This window comes from Phyllobates terribilis, unplaced genomic scaffold, assembly GCF_046119375.1.
Source record: "Phyllobates terribilis strain yellow unplaced genomic scaffold, ASM4611937v1 Scaffold_7__3_contigs__length_470593459, whole genome shotgun sequence".
NCBI classification, from domain to species: Eukaryota; Metazoa; Chordata; class Amphibia; order Anura; family Dendrobatidae; genus Phyllobates; species Phyllobates terribilis.
Genome location: NW_027362767.1, coordinates 20,177,405 through 20,196,916, shown reverse-complemented (window position 1 = coordinate 20,196,916; position 19,512 = coordinate 20,177,405). Strand labels below are relative to the sequence as shown.

Below are 19,512 nucleotides of genomic sequence, written 5' to 3'. Positions count from 1 at the left end.
CTCCTCTTTTCCGATGCTTTACACTGCATCTCTGCTTTAGTTAGTAGCGGTGACTGCAGCTGATCTGCACCCTGATCGTCTTGATGGTGCAGGGGGAGCTATGTAATGTCACATCTCTGTCTTGCAGCGTCGCTACGTGGTTTGCAGGAAGATCTGCAGAGGAAAGCTCTCCTGGCCTTTCAGAGGTGAGTGCGGTGGAGTCTCGGCCTCCATGACTCGTCCCATACAGCGTCACAACCACCATATATAATATACTGAGAACTTCTAGCACTCTGTAACCTCACACAATTCCCTGATATCAGAGTATATATATCGGCTGCCGGAGCTGTTGTGGGTCCTCCAGGGTCAGGGCCTCTTTGTTCTGTGGTTCTGATTCATAACGGGGGTCCCGAGCTAATGCACAATCCCCTTAAGGAGCTGTATTCCATGGAAATATGTTCTACTGTGCTGAGCACCATCCTGACCTCACAAGTGCAAACATCTGACAACCTGTGATTAGTGCATAGTATTGTGGTACTGACGCCCGGTTCTGTCATACAGGGCTCACAGCCTGTCACCCACCGACCACCAGGCAGCCTTTTACCTGGCCCTGCAGCTGGCGATATCCCGACAGGTGAGTGGCATTATATATCATAGAGGAGCACAGTGACTGCTGCGCTGCCATCAGACGACACCGCGGCCCCCGGATAGTACAGTGCGAAGACTGATCCAGTCAGAACATTAGCATAATTGTATGTATTGGGGTCAGCAGAGGAGCGGTTCCTGGGAGGGATAGGCGCAGGCTGCCCCCTCTGTGCTGCTGTCATGGCGCCACTTTGCATATTTCATGTGTGAAGCTGTATTTGGCTCTTACTAGATGCTTTACATAACCTGAAGAGTCCAGAAAGGCCACCTGCCCTAAGACTCCACAGCGTCATCCTCCCAGCATCACCCGCTGCTGCAAAACTGTTAACAGCAAGACGTTAAAGGGGTTGTCCACTACTTCTACATTGATGCCCTATCCATAGGATAAGGTATCAATGTATGATCTGCCGGGGTCCCACACGCGGCACCCCCGCCAATCAGCTGCTGTTCAATTGAATGGGAGGCGGATGTGCAGTACACCGCGGCGGCCACTACCACTTGATGGCAGAGCCCCGCAGGTGAGCACTTCTGGCGGGCGGCCGCCGGCACCGATAACAGCTGATCGGCGGGGGTGCCGCGTGTGGGACCCCGGCCGATCATACATTGATGATCCTACGGATAGGGCATCAATGTAGAAGTAGTGGACAACTTCTTTAATAAGAGTAACCAGTCACTTCCCGTAATGGTAATATGTCCGACAAGTCAGAGACTGATGTCACTGCTGATCTCTGGTGATGGATAGGCGGCATTCTCAGTGATGTCACTGCTGATCTCTGGTGATGGATAGGCGGCATTCTCAGTGATGTCACTGCTGATCTCTGGTGATGGATAGGCGGCATTCTCAGTGATGTCACTGCTGATCTCTGCTGATGGATAGTCTGCATTCTCAGTGATGTCACTGCTGATCTCTAGTGATGGATAGGTGGCATTCTCAGTGATGTCACCGCTGATCTCTAGTGATGGATAGGCGGCATTCTCAGTGATGTCACCGCTGATCTCTAGTGATGGATAGGCGGCATTCTCAGTGATGTCACCGCTGATCTCTAGTGATGGATAGGCGGCATTCTCAGTGATGTCACTGCTGATCTCTGGTGATGGATAGGCGGCATTCTCAGTGATGTCACCGCTGATCTCTGGTGATGGATAGGCGGCATTCTCAGTGATGTCACCGCTGATCTCTAGTGATGGATAGGCGGCATTCTCAGTGATGTCACTGCTGATCTCTGGTGATGGATAGGCGGCATTCTCAGTGATGTCACCGCTGATCTCTGGTGATGGATAGGCGGCATTCTCAGTGATGTCACTGCTGATCTCTGGTGATGGATAGGCGGCATTCTCAGTGAGGTCACCGCTGATCTCTGGTGATGGATAGGCGGCATTCTCAGTGATGTCACTGCTGATCTCTGGTGATGGATAGGAGGCATTCTCAGTGATGTCACTGCTGATCTCTGGTGATGGATAGGTGGCATTCTCAGTGATGTCACCGCTGATCTCTAGTGATGGATAGGCGGCATTCTCAGTGATGTCACTGCTGATCTCTGGTGATGGATAGGAGGCATTCTCAGTGATGTCACCGCTGATCTCTGGTGATGGATAGGCGGCATTCTCAGTGATGTCACCTCTGATCTCTAGTGATGGATAGGTGGCATTCTCAGTGATGTCACCGCTGATCTCTAGTGATGGATAGGCGGCATTCTCAGTGATGTCACTGCTGATCTCTGGTGATGGATAGGCGGCATTCTCAGTGATGTCACCGCTGATCTCTGGTGATGGATAGGCGGCATTCTCAGTGATGTCACTGCTGATCTCTGGTGATGGATAGGCGGCATTCTCAGTGAGGTCACCGCTGATCTCTGGTGATGGATAGGCGGCATTCTCAGTGATGTCACCGCTGATCTCTGGTGATGGATAGGCGGCATTCTCAGTGATGTCACCGCTGATCTCTAGTGATGGATAGGCGGCATTCTCAGTGATGTCACCGCTGATCTCTGGTGATGGATAGGCGGCATTCTCAGTGATGTCACCGCTGATCTCTGGTGATGGATAGGCGGCATTCTCAGTGAGGTCACAGCTGATCTCTAGTGATGGATAGGCGGCATTCTCAGTGATGTCACCGCTGATCTCTGGTGATGGATAGGCGGCATTCTCAGTGATGTCACCGCTGATCTCTGGTGATGGATAGCCGGCATTCTCAGTGATGTCACCGCTGATCTCTAGTGATGGATAGGCGGCATTCTCAGTGATGTCACCGCTGATCTCTAGTGATGGATAGGCGGCATTCTCAGTGAGGTCACCGCTGATCTCTGGTGATGGATAGGTGGCATTCTCAGTGATGTCACCGCTGATCTCTGGTGATGGATAGGCGGCATTCTCAGTGATGTCACCGCTGATCTCTAGTGATGGATAGGCGGCATTCTCAGTGATGTCACCGCTGATCTCTGGTGATGGATAGGCGGCATTCTCAGTGATGTCACCGCTGATCTCTGGTGATGGATAGGCGGCATTCTCAGTGATGTCACCGCTGATCTCTGGTGATGGATAGGCGGCATTCTCAGTGATGTCACCGCTGATCTCTGGTGATGGATAGGCGGCATTCTCAGTGATGTCACCGCTGATCTCTGGTGATGGATAGGCGGCATTCTCAGTGATGTCACTGCTGATCTCTAGTGATGGATAGGCGGCATTCTCAGTGATGTCCCCGCTGATCTCTGGTGATGGATAGGTGACATTCTCAGTGATGTCACCGCTGATCTCTAGTGATGGATAGGCGGCATTCTCAGTGATGTCACTGCTGATCTCTAGTGATGGATAGGCGGCATTCTCAGTGATGTCACCGCTGATCTCTGGTGATGGATAGGTGACATTCTCAGTGATGTCACCGCTGATCTCTAGTGATGGATAGGCGGCATTCTCAGTGATGTCACTGCTGATCTCTAGTGATGGATAGGCGGCATTCTCAGTGATGTCACCGCTGATCTCTGGTGATGGATAGGCGGCATTCTCAGTGATGTCCCTGCTGATCTCTGGTGATGGATAGGTGACATTCTCAGTGATGTCCCCGCTGATCTCTGGTGATGGATAGGCGGCATTCTCGGTGATGTCACCGCTGATCTCTAGTGATGGATAGGCGGCATTCTCGGTGATGTCACCGTTGATCTCTAGTGATGGATAGGCGGCATTCTCGGTGATGTCACCGCTGATCTCTAGTGATGGATAGGCGGCTTTCTCAGTGATGTCACCGCTGATCTCTCGTGATGGATAGGCGGCATTCTCGGTGATGTCACCGCTGATCTCTGGTGATGGATAGGCGGCATTCTCGGTGATGTCACCGCTGATCTCTGGTGATGGATAGGCGGCATTCTCGGTGATGTCACCGCTGATCTCTGGTGATGGATAGGTGGCATTCTCGGTGATGTCACCGCTGATCTCTGGTGATGGATAGGCGGCATTCTCAGTGATGTCACCGCTGATCTCTGGTGATGGATAGGCGGCATTCTCAGTGATGTCACCGCTGATCTCTAGTGATGGATAGGCGGCATTCTCAGTGATGTCACCGCTGATCTCTGGTGATGGATAGGCGGCATTCTCAGTGATGTCCCCGCTGATCTCTGGTGATGGATAGGCGACATTCTCAGTGATGTCCCCGCTGATCTCTGGTGATGGATAGGCGGCATTCTCGGTGATGTCACCGCTGATCTCTAGTGATGGATAGGCGGCATTCTCGGTGATGTCACCGGTGATCTCTAGTGATGGATAGGCGGCATTCTCGGTGATGTCACCGCTGATCTCTAGTGATGGATAGGCGGCATTCTCAGTGATGTCACCGCTGATCTCTCGTGATGGATAGGCGGCATTCTCGGTGATGTCACCGCTGATCTCTGGTGATGGATAGGCGGCATTCTCAGTGATGTCACCGCTGATCTCTGGTGATGGATAGGCGGCATTCTCAGTGATGTCACCGCTGATCTCTGGTGATGGATAGGCGGCATTCTCAGTGATGTCACCGCTGATCTCTGGTGATGGATAGGCGGCATTCTCAGTGAGGTCACCGCTGATCTCTGGTGATGGACAGGCGGCATTCTCAGTGATGTCACCGCTGATCTCTAGTGATGGATAGGCGGCATTCTCAGTGATGTCACCGCTGATCTCTAGTGATGGATAGGCGGCATTCTCAGTGAGGTCACCGCTGATCTCTGGTGATGGACAGGCGGCATTCTCAGTGATGTCACCGCTGATCTCTAGTGATGGATAGGCGGCATTCTCAGTGATGTCACCGCTGATCTCTAGTGATGGATAGGCGGCATTCTCAGTGATGTCACCGCTGATCTCTAGTGATGGATAGGCGGCATTCTCAGTGATGTCACCGCTGATCTCTGGTGATGGATAGGTGGCATTCTCAGTGATGTCACCGCTGATCTCTAGTGATGGATAGGCGGCATTCTCAGTGATGTCACCGCTGATCTCTGGTGATGGATAGGCGGCATTCTCAGTGATGTCACCGCTGATCTCTGGTGATGGATAGCCGGCATTCTCAGTGATGTCACCGCTGATCTCTGGTGATGGATAGCCGGCATTCTCAGTGATGTCACCGCTGATCTCTAGTGATGGATAGGCGGCATTCTCAGTGATGTCACCGCTGATCTCTGGTGATGGATAGGCGGCATTCTCAGTGATGTCACCGCTGATCTCTGGTGATGGATAGGCGGCATTCTCAGTGATGTCACCGCTGATCTCTGGTGATGGATAGGCGGCATTCTCAGTGATGTCACCGCTGATCTCTGGTGATGGATAGGCGGCATTCTCAGTGATGTCACGGCTGATCTCTGGTGATGGATAGGCGGCATTCTCAGTGATGTCACCGCTGATCTCTAGTGATGGATAGGCGGCATTCTCAGTGATGTCACCGCTGATCTCTGGTGATGGATAGGCGGCATTCTCAGTGATGTCACCGCTGATCTCTGGTGATGGATAGGCGGCATTCTCAGTGATGTCACCGCTGATCTCTGGTGATGGATAGGCGGCATTCTCAGTGATGTCACCGCTGATCTCTGGTGATGGATAGGCGGCATTCTCAGTGATGTCACCGCTGATCTCTGGTGATGGATAGGCGGCATTCTCAGTGATGTCACCGCTGATCTCTGGTGATGGATAGGTGGCATTCTCAGTGATGTCACCGCTGATCTCTGGTGATGGATAGGTGGCATTCTCAGTGATGTCACCGCTGATCTCTGGTGATGGATAGGTGGCATTCTCAGTGATGTCACCGCTGATCTCTGGTGATGGATAGCCGGCATTCTCAGTGATGTCACCGCTGATCTCTGGTGATGGATAGCCGGCATTCTCAGTGATGTCACCGCTGATCTCTGGTGATGAATAGGCGGCATTCTCAGTGATGTCACCGCTGATCTCTAGTGATGGATAGGCGGCATTCTCAGTGATGTCACCGCTGATCTCTGGTGATGGATAGGCGGCATTCTCAGTGATGTCACCGCTGATCTCTAGTGATGGATAGGCGGCATTCTCAGTGATGTCACCGCTGATATCTGGTGATGGATAGGCGGCATTCTCAGTGATGTCACCGCTGATCTCTAGTGATGGTGGATAGGCGGCATTCTCAGTGATGTCACCGCTGATCTCTAGTGATGGATAGGCGGCATTCTCAGTGATGTCACCGCTGATCTCTGGTGATGGATAGGCGGCATTCTCAGTGATGTCACCGCTGATCTCTGGTGATGGATAGGCGGCATTCTCAGTGATGTCACCGCTGATCTCTGGTGATGGATAGGCGGCATTCTCAGTGATGTCACTGCTGATCTCTAGTGATGGATAGGCGGCATTCTCAGTGATGTCACCGCTGATCTCTGGTGATGGATAGGCGGCATTCTCAGTGATGTCACCGCTGATCTCTGGTGATGGATAGGCGGCATTCTCAGTGATGTCACCTCTGATCTCTGGTGATGGATAGGCGGCATTCTCAGTGATGTCACCGCTGATCTCTGGTGATGGATAGGAGGCATTCTCAGTGATGTCACCGCTGATCTCTAGTGATGGATAGGCGGCATTCTCAGTGATGTCACCGCTGATCTCTGGTGATGGATAGGAGGCATTCTCAGTGATGTCACCGCTGATCTCTAGTGATGGATAGGCGGCATTCTCAGTGATGTCACCGCTGATCTCTAGTGATGGATAGGCGGCATTCTCAGTGATGTCACCGCTGATCTCTGGTGATGGATAGGCGGCATTCTCAGTGATGTCACCGCTGATCTCTGGTGATGGATAGGAGGCATTCTCAGTGATGTCACCGCTGATCTCTAGTGATGGATAGGCGGCATTCTCAGTGATGTCACCGCTGATCTCTAGTGATGGATAGGAGGCATTCTCAGTGATGTCACCGCTGATCTCTGGTGATGGATAGGCGGCATTCTCAGTGATGTCACCGCTGATCTCTGGTGATGGATAGGCGGCATTCTCAGTGATGTCACCGCTGATCTCTGGTGATGGATAGGCGGCATTCTCAGTGATGTCACCTCTGATCTCTGGTGATGGATAGGCGGCATTCTCAGTGATGTCACCGCTGATCTCTGTTGATGGATAGGAGGCATTCTCAGTGATGTCACCGCTGATCTCTAGTGATGGATAGGCGGCATTCTCAGTGATGTCACCGCTGATCTCTAGTAATGGATAGGCGGCATTCTCAGTGATGTCACCGCTGATCTCTGGTGATGGATAGGCGGCATTCTCAGTGATGTCACCGCTGATCTCTGGTGATGGATAGGCGGCATTCTCAGTGATGTCACCGCTGATCTCTAATGATGGATAGGCGGCATTCTCAGTGATGTCACCGCTGATCTCTGGTGATGGATAGGCGGCATTCTCAGTGATGTCACTGCTGATCTCTAGTGATGGATAGGCGGCATTCTCAGTGATGTCACCGCTGATCTCTGGTGATGGATAGGCGGCGGTCTCAGTGATGTCACCTCTGATCTCTAGTGATGGATAGGCGGCATTCTTAGTGATGTCACCGCTGATCTCTGGTGATGGATAGGCGGCATTCTCAGTGATGTCACCGCTGATCTCTGGTGATGGATAGGCGGCATTCTCAGTGATGTCACCGCTGATCTCTGGTGATGGATAGGCGGCGGTCTCAGTGATGTCACCGCTGATCTCTGGTGATGGATAGGCGGCGGTCTCAGTGATGTCACCGCTGATCTCTAGTGATGGATAGGCGGCGGTCTCAGTGATGTCACCGCTGATCTAACCTGATGTAACCTGCGCTTTCTTGTGACTGTAGATCCCGGAAGCTCTGGGTTATGTTCGTCAGGCTCTCCAGCTCCAGGGTGATGACTCCAACTCCCTCCACTTGTTGGCGCTGCTGCTCTCCGCTCAGAAGCACTACCACGATGCACTGAATATTATGGACATGGCGCTGAGCGAGTATCCAGAGAACTTCATGTAAGTAGCACAATTCAGTAGAAAGTTGATCTTGTGTTTTCCCTGTCTTTAATTTTGCGTCATTCACATCATGTGCAGTCCTAGCCGCTCCATGTGAATGATGGGAGTGGTTATCCTGAGTGCACAAAGCTGCAGAATATATCACCGCTACAAGAGCGGACAAGCAGGAAAACGTGAAATCAATCCATTTCCCCATTGCTGCATCATCATCATCATCATCAGAGGAGCCATCTAATCCCAGACCCCTGAACGTTCACAGATCCTCCTGACCACCTGTCGCTGCAGAATTGTGTTTCCCGATGAAATATTTATTCCCTGCTTTCATCCTCTCTATCACGGTTATCTCATAGTTACCCTCCCGGCCTCAATACGCTTATGTTACCTGAGACCGGCCCTTTAAATAATGAATATTAACCAACAGCTCCTTTCTGTGCGCTGGAAATCATCACAATGCGCCATCTGCAGAATATTGTAACCGGAGCTCGGGGCGAAGCGCTCGCCGGCTCTTACCCACCAGCTGTGCGGCGACTTCATCAGACTCTGCAGGAAGCTAAATCCCGACCTGTATAGAGATTGTGATATCCTGCTCCATACGAGTAGCGGTATATAGCAATGGAGCTCATGTTACCGTCATTACACGGTATTATCATATGTGGCGGCATTGTGTTATACCACATCTCCATCAGTCGTCAGATCATATCAGACTGTCCAAAAATATATTATCTGTTATATCTGAGCCTTGGAAAGCTGAGTGACCGCTATCATGGACGCCACTGTGTATAGACCTCACATCACTGATCTCAAGTTACCTCCTGTATTATACTCCAGAGCTGCACTCACTATTCTGCTGGTGCAGTCACTGTGTACATACATTACATTACTGATCCTGAGTTACATCCTGTATTATACTCCAGAGCTGCACTCACTATTCTGCTGGTGCAGTCACTGTATACAAACATTACATTACTGATCCTGAGTTACATCCTGTATTATACTCCAGAGCTGCACTCACTATTCTGCTGGTGCAGTCACTGTGTACATACATTACATTACTGATCCAGAGTTACCTCCTGTATTATACTCCAGAGCTGCACTCACTATTCTGCTGGTGCAGTCACAGTGTACATACATTACATTACTGATCCTGAGTTACATCCTGTATTATACTCCAGAGCTGCACTCACTATTCTGCTGGTGCAGTCACTGTGTACATACATTACATTACTGATCCTGAATTACATCCTGTATTATACTCCAGAGCTGCGCTCACTATTCTGCTGGTGCAGTCACTGTGTACATACATTACATTACTGATCCTGAGTTACATCCTGTATTATACCCCAGAGCTGCACTCACTATTCTGCTGGTGCAGTCACTGTGTACATACATTACATTACTGATCCTGAGTTACATCCTGTATTATACTCCAGAGCTGCACTCACTATCCTGCTGGTGCAGTCACTGTGTACATACATTACTGATCCTGAGTTACATCCTGTATTATACTCCAGAGCTGCACTCACTATTCTGCTGGTGCAGTCACTGTGTACATACATTACATTACTGATCCTGAGTTACATCCTGTATTATACTCCAGAGCTGAGCTCACTATTCTGCTGTAGCAGTCACTGTGTACATACATTACATTACTGATCCTGAGTTACATCCTGTATTATACTCCAGAGCTGCACTCACTATTCTGCTGGTGCAGTCACTGTGTACATACATTACATTACTGATCCTGAGTTACCTCCTGTATTATACTCCAGAGCTGCACTCACTATTCTGCTGGTACAGTCACTGAGTACATACATTACATTACTGATCCTGAGTTACATCCTGTATTATACTCCAGAGCTGCACTCACTATTCTGCTGGTGCAGTCACTGTGTACATACATGACATTACTGATCCTGAGTTACATCCTGTATTATACTCCAGAGCTGCACTCACTATTCTGCTGGTGGAGTCACTGTGTACATACATTACATTACTGATCCTGAGTTACATCCTGTATTATACTCCAGAGCTGCACTCACTATTCTGCTGGTGCAGTCACTGTGTACATACATTACATTAATGATCCTGAGTTCCTGTATTATACTCCAGAGCTGCACTCACTATTCTGCTGGTGCAGTCACTGTGTACATACATTACATTACTGATCCTGAGTTACATCCTGTATTATACTCCAGAGCTGCACTCACTATTCTGCTGGTGTAGTCACTGTGTACATACATTACATTACTGATCTTGAGTTACCTCCTGTATTATACTCCAGAGCTGCACTCACTATTCTGCTGGTGCAGTCACTGTGTACATACATTACATTACTGATCCTGAGTTACCTCCTGTATTATACTCCAGAGCTGCGCTCACTATTCTGCTGGTGCAGTCACTGTGTACATACATTACATTACTGATCCTGAGTTACATCCTGTATTATACTCCAGAGCTGCGCTCACTATTCTGCTGGTGCAGTCACTGTGTACATACATTACATTACTGATCCTGAGTTACCCCCTGTATTATACCCCAGAGCAGCACTCACTATTCTGCTGGTGCAGTCACTGTGTACATACATTACATTACTGATCCTGAGTTACATCCTGTATTATACTCCAGAGCTGCACTCACTATTCTGCTGGTGCAGTCACTGTGTACATACATTACATTACTGATCCGGAGTTACATCCTGTATTATACTCCAGAGCTGCACTCACTATTCTGCTGGTGCAGTCACTGTGTACATACATTACATTACTGATCCTGAATTACTTCCTGTATTATACCCCAGAGCTGCACGCACTATTCTGCTGGTGCAGTCACTGTGTGCATACATTACATTACTGATCCTGAGTTACATCCTGTATTATACTCCAGAGCTGCACTCACTATTCTGCTGGTGCAGTCACTGTGTACATACATTACATTACTGATCCTGAGTTACATCCTGTATTATACTCCAGAGCTGCGCTCACTATTCTGCTGGTGCAGTCACTGTGTACATACATTACATTACTGATCCTGAGTTACATCCTGTATTATACTGCAGAGCTGCGCTCACTATTCTGCTGGTGCAGTCACTGTGTACATACATTACATTACTGATCCTGAGTTATATCCTGTATTATACTCCAGAGCTGCGCTCACTATTCTGCTGGTGCAGTCACTGTGTACATACATTACATTACTGATCCTGAGTTACATCCTGTATTATACTCCAGAGCTGCACTCACTATTCTGCTGGTGTAGTCACTGTGTACATACATTACATTACTGATCCTGAGTTACCTCCTGTATTATACTCCAGAGCTGCACTCACTATTCTGCTGGTGCAGTCACTGTGTACATACATTACATTACTGATCCTGAGTTACCTCCTGTATTATACTCCAGAGCTGCGCTCACTATTCTGCTGGTGCAGTCACTGTGTACATACATTACATTACTGATCCTGAGTTACATCCTGTATTATACTCCAGAGCTGCACTCACTATTCTGCTGGTGCAGTCACTGTGTACATACATTACATTACTGATCCTGAGTTACCCCCTGTATTATACCCCAGAGCAGCACTCACTATTCTGCTGGTGCAGTCACTGTGTACATACATTACATTACTGATCCTGAGTTACATCCAGTATTATACTCCAGAGCTGCACTCACTATTCTGCTGGTGCAGTCACTGTGTACATACATTACATTACTGATCCTGAGTTACCCCCTGTATTATACCCCAGAGCAGCACTCACTATTCTGCTGGTGCAGTCACTGTGTACATACATTACATTACTGATCCTGAGTTACATCCTGTATTATACTCCAGAGCTGCACTCACTATTCTGCTGGTGCAGTCACTGTGTACATACATTACATTAATGATCCTGAGTTCCTGTATTATACTCCAGAGCTGCACTCACTATTCTGCTGGTGCAGTCACTGTGTACATACATTACATTACTGATCCTGAGTTACCCCCTGTATTATACCCCAGAGCAGCACTCACTATTCTGCTGGTGCAGTCACTGTGTACATACATTACATTACTGATCCTGAGTTACATCCTGTATTATACTCCAGAGCTGCACTCACTATTCTGCTGGTGCAGTCACTGTGTACATACATTACATTACTGATCCGGAGTTACATCCTGTATTATACTCCAGAGCTGCACTCACTATTCTGCTGGTGCAGTCACTGTGTACATACATTACATTACTGATCCTGAATTACTTCCTGTATTATACCCCAGAGCTGCACGCACTATTCTGCTGGTGCAGTCACTGTGTGCATACATTACATTACTGATCCTGAGTTACATCCTGTATTATACTCCAGAGCTGCACTCACTATTCTGCTGGTGCAGTCACTGTGTACATACATTACATTACTGATCCTGAGTTACATCCTGTGTTATACTCCAGAGCTGCGCTCAGCATTCTGCTGCTTGCAGAGGCTTTCCTCTCTCCTTGCTCACGTGTTTCTTCTGTCTTGTAGATTGCTGTTTACCAAGGTGAAGCTGGAGTCTCTGTGCCGGGGGCCGGATGAGGCGCTCTTGTCCTGTAAGCATATGCTGCAGATCTGGAAGTCCTGCTACAACCTCACCAATCCCAGGTAAATGTCTGTAGAGCTGAGGGGGCTCCGCGGGGCCCCTACACCCCAGTGACCCGTGTCGCCTCTGGCAGTGACTCTGGACGCGGCAGCAGTTTACTGGACAGAGCCATCGCCGACCGGAGGCAGCTGAACACCATCACCCTGCCGGACTTCAGTGACCCGGAGACAGGTGAGGACGACCCCCGGACCCCGAGTCCTCTGAGGGGCAGCTCAGAGCATCTTATAAGGATGTCCACGTCTGCAGCACATTCTCTGGGGGTGCAATACTCTGCACAGCCTCATTATTTTATACTTTGGGGAATAATTCTGTCAATGTTTCTCATTTCTGGAAACCAATTAACCCTTTCATATAGTTGAGTGTCTGTATACTCTGCGCCCCCATTTTCCCGTCATACTTGTGTTTCCTCCTATCACACTTTTCCTGAAATACTCAGTGCTGCTGTGGACAAATTCCACTGATCTCATTGTTTTCGGGCTTTTACTATTTTACGTCAGTTTCTGTGTAAGAAAAAGTTCTGCACCTTCCTAATAATGGGTTCAGTTCTCTGCCGTATTCAGGATCTGTTTGCTTTTACTGAATGTTTCTATTCAGAGGCTGCAGTCCATCCTCGTCGGGTCCTGTTCACACAGCTGATCCTGACTTTCCTCTCCTGATGGTTTGTTACAGTGTTTCGGTGCAGGTAAATGATTGTCTTTACTGGATTACAGTTGTACCAAACCCTCAGCTGTGAGTAGATTTACATGGCTTGCCTGCTTCTGGGTGGAGGTAGGACGGCTTCCATTCATTGACAGCAAGCAGATGTCTTGAAATTGGTGATAAAATGGAACAGAGAGTATTAGAAGTTGCAGATCTTTTCTTTTTCTGTGATTCCGTGTTATTTACTGATCGACTCCTTATTTTGGCTCAGTCTGATATATTACCTGTTACCCCTCTGGTCCTTGTGTTACCCTCCCCCGGTGCCTTCCGCCATGTTCTTGTCTTCTCATATCATCCTCCAGATCTCTCTGCGTCCCCTCCAATCACCTCCGCATCCTCCGTGAGTCACGTGGTCTCCTTCCCTCCTGAGCATTAATATGAGACCATCTGTCAGGGCCCGAGCTGCAGCCGGACGTCCTCACCAGATGTCAGTGAATTTACTTACACGCAGCGCAGGACGCCAGTACGAGCAGCCGCACTTGATGCGATGAGTACAATCACTTGTGGGGGCACTCCAGGCACTGGAATGTGGGACCCCCAGAGGGACATGCGCCCTTATGCCTTTATCCAATATTGCAAATGCGTAGATGAATGGAGTGTCAGCACGATTGGGGGGTCCATAGTAAGTATGAGGCCCCCATCACATCGCGCAACCTCCCTGGCTCTAGTGGGACTGGATCAGGATGAGTTTTTATCCATTAAATATAAGGATTGCATTCACTGACAGTAAGCACAGAGCTTGGAAATGAGACAGCATAAGTTTATGAGAAAGTTACAGAACTTTTTATAGTGATGTCTAGTGTACTCCTCTGGGACAATTGACCAAGAGAGATCATGTGACCTTTTCTGTGACACTTATGGGACCAATGAGGAGTGATTGAGTCGCTGATTTGCATGTTTTTATAGCAGGGAGTTGCCCCTCCGGCCGCCCTCCTTTGACCAGGTAGAGATGCAGGATCGCTCGGCCTCCAGCTCCCCTCGCTCGGCCTCCCTCCAGCTCCCCTCGCTCGGCCTCCAGCTCCCCTCGCTCGGCCTCCAGCTCCCCTCGCTCGGCCTCCAGCTCCTCTCGCTCGGCCTCCCTCCACCTCGGCCTCCCTCCAGCTCCCCTCGCTCGGCCTCCCTCCAGCTCCCCTCGCTCGGCCTCCCTCCAGCTCCCCTCGCTCGGCCTCCCTCCAGCTCCCCTCGCTCGGCCTCCCTCCAGCTCCCCTCGCTCGGCCTCCCTCCAGCTCCCCTCGCTCGGCCTCCCTCCAGCTCCCCTCGCTCGGCCTCCCTCCAGCTCCCCTCGCTCGGCCTCCCTGCAGCTCCCCTCGCTCGGCCTCCCTCCAGCTCCCCTCGCTCGGCCTCCCTCCAGCTCCCCTCGCTCGGCCTCCCTCCAGCTCCGCTCGCTCGGCCTCCCTCCAGCTCCCCTCGCTCGGCCTCCCTCCAGCTCCCCTCGCTCGGCCTCCCTCCAGCTCCCCTCGCTCGGCCTCCCTCCAGCTCCCCTCGCTCGGCCTCCCTCCAGCTCCCCTCGCTCGGCCTCCCTCCAGCTCCCCTCGCTCGGCCTCCCTCCAGCTCCCCTCGCTCGGCCTCCCTCCAGCTCCCCTCGCTCGGCCTCCCTCCAGCTCCCCTCGCTCGGCCTCCCTCCAGCTCCCCTCACTCGGCCTCCTTCCAGCTCCCCTCGCTCGGCCTCCCTCCAGCTCCCCTCGCTCGGCCTCCCTCCAGCTCCCCTCGCTCGGCCTCCCTCCAGCTCCCCTCGCTCGGCCTCCCTCCAGCTCCCCTCGCTCGGCCTCCCTCCAGCTCCCCTCGCTCGGCCTCCCTCCAGCTCCCCTCGCTCGGCCTCCCTCCAGCTCCCCTCGCTCGGCCTCCCTCCAGCTCCTCTCCCTCGGCCTCCTATCTGTGTCCTTCATCTTCTCTCTTGCTTTGTCTTTTAGTTTCTTCTGACTCCTCTTCCCTTTCGAGACCAGAATCTCCTCTCCACCTGTTTGTCTCCTCTCATCTTCCTCATCCTCCTTCCAAAAACGACCCTATACCCAGGTCCCCTGCCAGTGCTGAGCTCACCTCCGGGCCCGAACCTCCTCACTGTAAACTGGTTTCCTGCTCTGAATTGTTCTTCCCTTTTGTCCCTTTTTTTCTGGTTATCTGCAAACTGCACCGATAAATCTGAGATGATTCATTTCAAAGGAAGAAACGATCTCGGCATTAAAAATGTGAAAACCGTTCTCAGATATCATTTCTCTAAACGGAGATATGATTGTGTGAAGTTACAGGCCCCGAGCCTGAGGCTGCACTACTGAAAGGTTCGGCTTCGTGCCAGGTGCATTATGGGGATGATCACCCTCCCTGTCACCATCTTCATCCTCACTGGCATATATATACATATATATATATATATATATATATATATATATATATATATTTTTTTTTTTTTTTTTGGACACTGCCGCCTGCTGTTGCTGTTGTCCTCAGCTCTTGGCAGTAGTGCAGCCTCAGGATTTGGGCCTGTAACTTCACAATGTCATATCTCAACTTAGAAAACTGATAATGAAAAGCGGTTTTCGCATTTGTATTCTTGGCTTTGTCATAGACGAGCAGACATTCAGCTAATGGCAAAATATCAAGAGTCAACCTGGGCAGCTTTAGCAATTTTGTTCTTAAAGGGACAGGACACAATTATTTGTCCTGGATGTAAATCTACAGGTCTGATCCTACGGAGTGGAAGTGGCTCATTGGTTTTGTGCCTCAGCCATTCTTTTTGCAGATTCCTCAGAAAATATAGTTTTTGTTTGGGGGTCGGGAGCTGATTTTATTTGCAGTGACGCTTGTGCATTCTCTTTTAATTTGTGATTTGTACCCAGTGTTTGAAGGGCGCTCTCCTGACATCCCCCACACTCATGGTTTTGACTCCATGTTTTCTGTTTGTAAGTAACGCTGGCTTAGTGTCTCGCTTTGCAATCGGTCTGTCCTTCCCAGCAGTCACGTGACATGTCATGTGATTACTGCCTGCTGTACCCTTCTCTGCCAGGCAGGGGCGCCAGTGGTTTTTTTGTTTTTTTTTCGTTGTTGTTACGTCCGCCTCCCCACCTCACCACTGGCAGGTGAAGGCTGTAAGCTGAGTGAGTTGTTATGAGGCCTAAATACTGTTGGACTGGCCCTTTAATTATTAAAGAGACAGTATTCCTTTACAAAAGCTTCATGGCACGGTTATTTTAGGAGGGCTCTTTACTTAATAATAGCGGCGCTCTTACATTGTGGCGTTATTCGGACTTTTACATGTGTGCAGCTTATAACGTGATGACAGGCATGTTCCCTACACACGTTACGTGTCCTGTGTAGGGGCCGAGAATCATGGCTGCAGAATTTTTTTTTTCGTATTGTGATTGAAGCTGCATCTCTCCCCTCCCCATCACTTTTCCAGCATTTTTTTTTTTTTGCAGCAAATAGTCTTCCACCCCTGATTGAGTGACATGAACTTAAAGGGTGTGTACACTAATGCAATCAATTCTTTAGTTTATTCCAGTCCATCTTTATGGAAAAAATAGTCTACTGACGTTTTCTGTTTACAGCTCCGATGCAGACTTATGTGTAAGAGATTACAAAACACCCCCAGATCCCGCTGTTATGTGCCGTTTTAGCCAGAGTTACTGGCCACGCGACTAACAAAGTGTGTGCGGCTTCTCTGCGCTGTTATCCGGATACTGAGGCACAGACAAGTTGTGTGCGGCTTAAATTAAAGTCCACGTGGCCCAATATTTCCAAGAGAGTTTAATTTTTGCACCAATCACAATGCAACCCCGTCAGGACTCATTAGCTGAGATGACACCCTGATCTTCAGCAGGACGAGACGACACGGGGTTTGTTTATAGTTTGACACCATCGCTCTGCAGCGGAGCTGTATACGCAGAATGGTAAGACTTTTAATTGCAACTATTTGCAAAGTTGTTTTTTTGTTTTTTTTTTAGTGATGAATTCCAGTTGCATAAGTATTTGCGCCCTCTTATTTCTCCATCATCGGGTGTCTACTGTCTCTTTAATATAGTTAAGGAATCTGATTGATTCACAAATATATGAAGGCCGTCATTCTGCAGCACGCCGCATGCCACAGGAGCTGCATTACCTGCGTGTCTGCCTGCTCACCTCCGCATGCACCTTTGGGCTTGTTGCTGCCTTTCCTGGACTGAACCTGTTGCATCCACAGAATTTTTGGAGTGCTGCTCCTGGGGATAGAGTGCTGTGCGTCTGTAAAGTGTTGGTTGTGCCTCTATCTACTGGTTACACTGAGTAACACCCGTGCTGCATGCGAGTCTGCTGCATATGCACCGTCACTGGAGCTCCCATTACCCTTCATTATCAATGTCTCCGATTCATCGATCAGTCCTGGAGATGTCCCGTCTGGCACCTCCGGGACCCGGTCCAGACTCTGAGCAGAAGGTGCCATTACAGGCCGCGGTCGTCGCTGTGCCGCGCTCTGCCTTGGCATCCTTCCCGGAGCCTGCAGCACAATCCATCTGTAGAGTTTCTGCAGTTTAGAATCTGCAGATTGCAAAAACCCCATGGTCTTAAGAGGGTTAACAGGCTAAGGACCCAAGTCTGGAGCAGATGCTCAGCCGAACACACAACCTTGGGGCCCTGGGGCCAGTGCAGGGAGTAGTATGCACCCGTATATTCACTATTGGCGTCACTGAGGCACGTGGTACCTCAGTCTTCAGGAAGTCTCCAGCTCCGTAGCAGCTGACAGTTGCGTTCCGATAAATCTGGGCTCATCCTGCACGGCTGCCCCCTCCCTCCCACGCGCGGCTGCTCCCTCCCTACCTCCCTCCCACACGCGGCTGCCCCCTCCCTACCTCCCTCCCATGCGCGGCTGCCCCCTCCCTCCCACGCGCGGCTGCCCCCTCCCTCCCTCCCTACCACGCGCGGCTGGCCCCCTCCTTCCCACGCGCGGGTGCCCTCTCTCTCCCTCCCTCCCACGCGCGGCTGCCCTCTCTCTCTCCTCCCTCCCACGCGCGGCTGCCCTCTCTCTCTCTCCTCCCTCACCGCGAATGCCCTCTCTCTCCTCCCTCTCACGCGCGGCTGCCTCTCTCTCCCTCCCTCTCCCGCGCGGCTGCCCTCTCTCTCCCTCCCTCTCACGCGCGGCTGCCCTCTCTCTCCCTTCCTCCCACGCGCGGCTGCCCTCTCTCTCCCTCCCTCCCTCTCACGCGCGGCTGCCCTCTCTCTCCCTCCCTCCCACGCGCGGCTGCCCTCTCTCTCCCTCCCTCCCACGTGCGGCTGCCCTCTCTCTCTCCCTCCCTCCCACGCGCGGCTGCCCTCTCTCTCTCCTCCCTCCCACGCGCGGCTGCCCTCTCCCTCTCCCTCCCACCCTCCCACGCGCGGCTGCCCTCTCCCTCTCCCTCCCACCCTCCCACGCGCGGCTGCCCTCTCCCTCTCCCTCCCACCCTCCCACGCGCGGCTGCCCTCTCCCTCCCACCCTCCCACGCGCGGCTGCCCTCTCCCTCCCACCCTCCCACGCGCGGCTGCCCTCTCCCTCCCCCTCCCACGCGCGGCTGCCCTCCCTCCCACCCTCCACGCGCGGCTGCCCTCTCCCTCCCACCCTCCCACGCGCGGCTGCCCTCTCCTCCACGCGCATGCACCCCTCCCCAGCGTGACTGCCCTCTCCCTCCCACCCGCGACTGCCCTCTCCCTCCCACCCTCCCACGCGCGACTGCCCTCTCCCTCCCACCCGCGACTGCCCTCTCCCTCCCACGCGCGACTGCCCTCTCCCTCCCACGCGCGACTGCCCTCTCCCTCCCACGCGCGACTGCCTCTCCCTCCCACGCGCGACTGCCCTCTCCCTCCCACGCGCGACTGCCCTCTCCCTCCCACGCGCGACTGCCCTCTCCCTCCCACGCGCGACTGCCCTCTCCTCCCACGCGCGACTGCCCTCTCCCTCCCCGCGCGACTGCCCTCTCCCTCCCACGCGCGACTGCCCTCTCCCTCCCACGCGCGACTGCCCTCTCCCTCCCACGCGCGACTGCCCTCTCCCTCCCACGCGCGACTGCCCTCTCCCTCCCACGCGCGACTGCCCTCTCCCTCCCACGCGCGACTGCCCTCTCCCTCCCACGCGCGACTGCCCTCTCCCTCCCACGCGCGACCTGCCCTCTCCCTCCACG

The 19,512-nt window shown here is 51.7% G+C and overlaps 1 protein-coding gene across 2 annotated transcripts in view; it reads left to right on the top strand.

Annotated features, from left to right (window-relative positions):
* Positions 1 to 19,512, top strand: part of TTC7B (tetratricopeptide repeat domain 7B) — a 121,018-nt gene that overhangs the window by 80,062 nt on the left and 21,444 nt on the right. Inside the window, exons 13-18 of one of the 2 annotated variants that reach the window (XM_073638241.1) lie at positions 128 to 185; positions 541 to 613; positions 7,916 to 8,076; positions 12,577 to 12,693; positions 12,765 to 12,862; positions 16,225 to 16,287. In XM_073638241.1, the coding sequence (XP_073494342.1) occupies positions 128 to 185; positions 541 to 613; positions 7,916 to 8,076; positions 12,577 to 12,693; positions 12,765 to 12,862; positions 16,225 to 16,287 (570 nt within the window). The remainder of the gene's footprint in view (positions 1 to 127; positions 186 to 540; positions 614 to 7,915; positions 8,077 to 12,576; positions 12,694 to 12,764; positions 12,863 to 16,224; positions 16,288 to 19,512) is intronic. The other variant, XM_073638242.1, reaches the window with a different exon arrangement.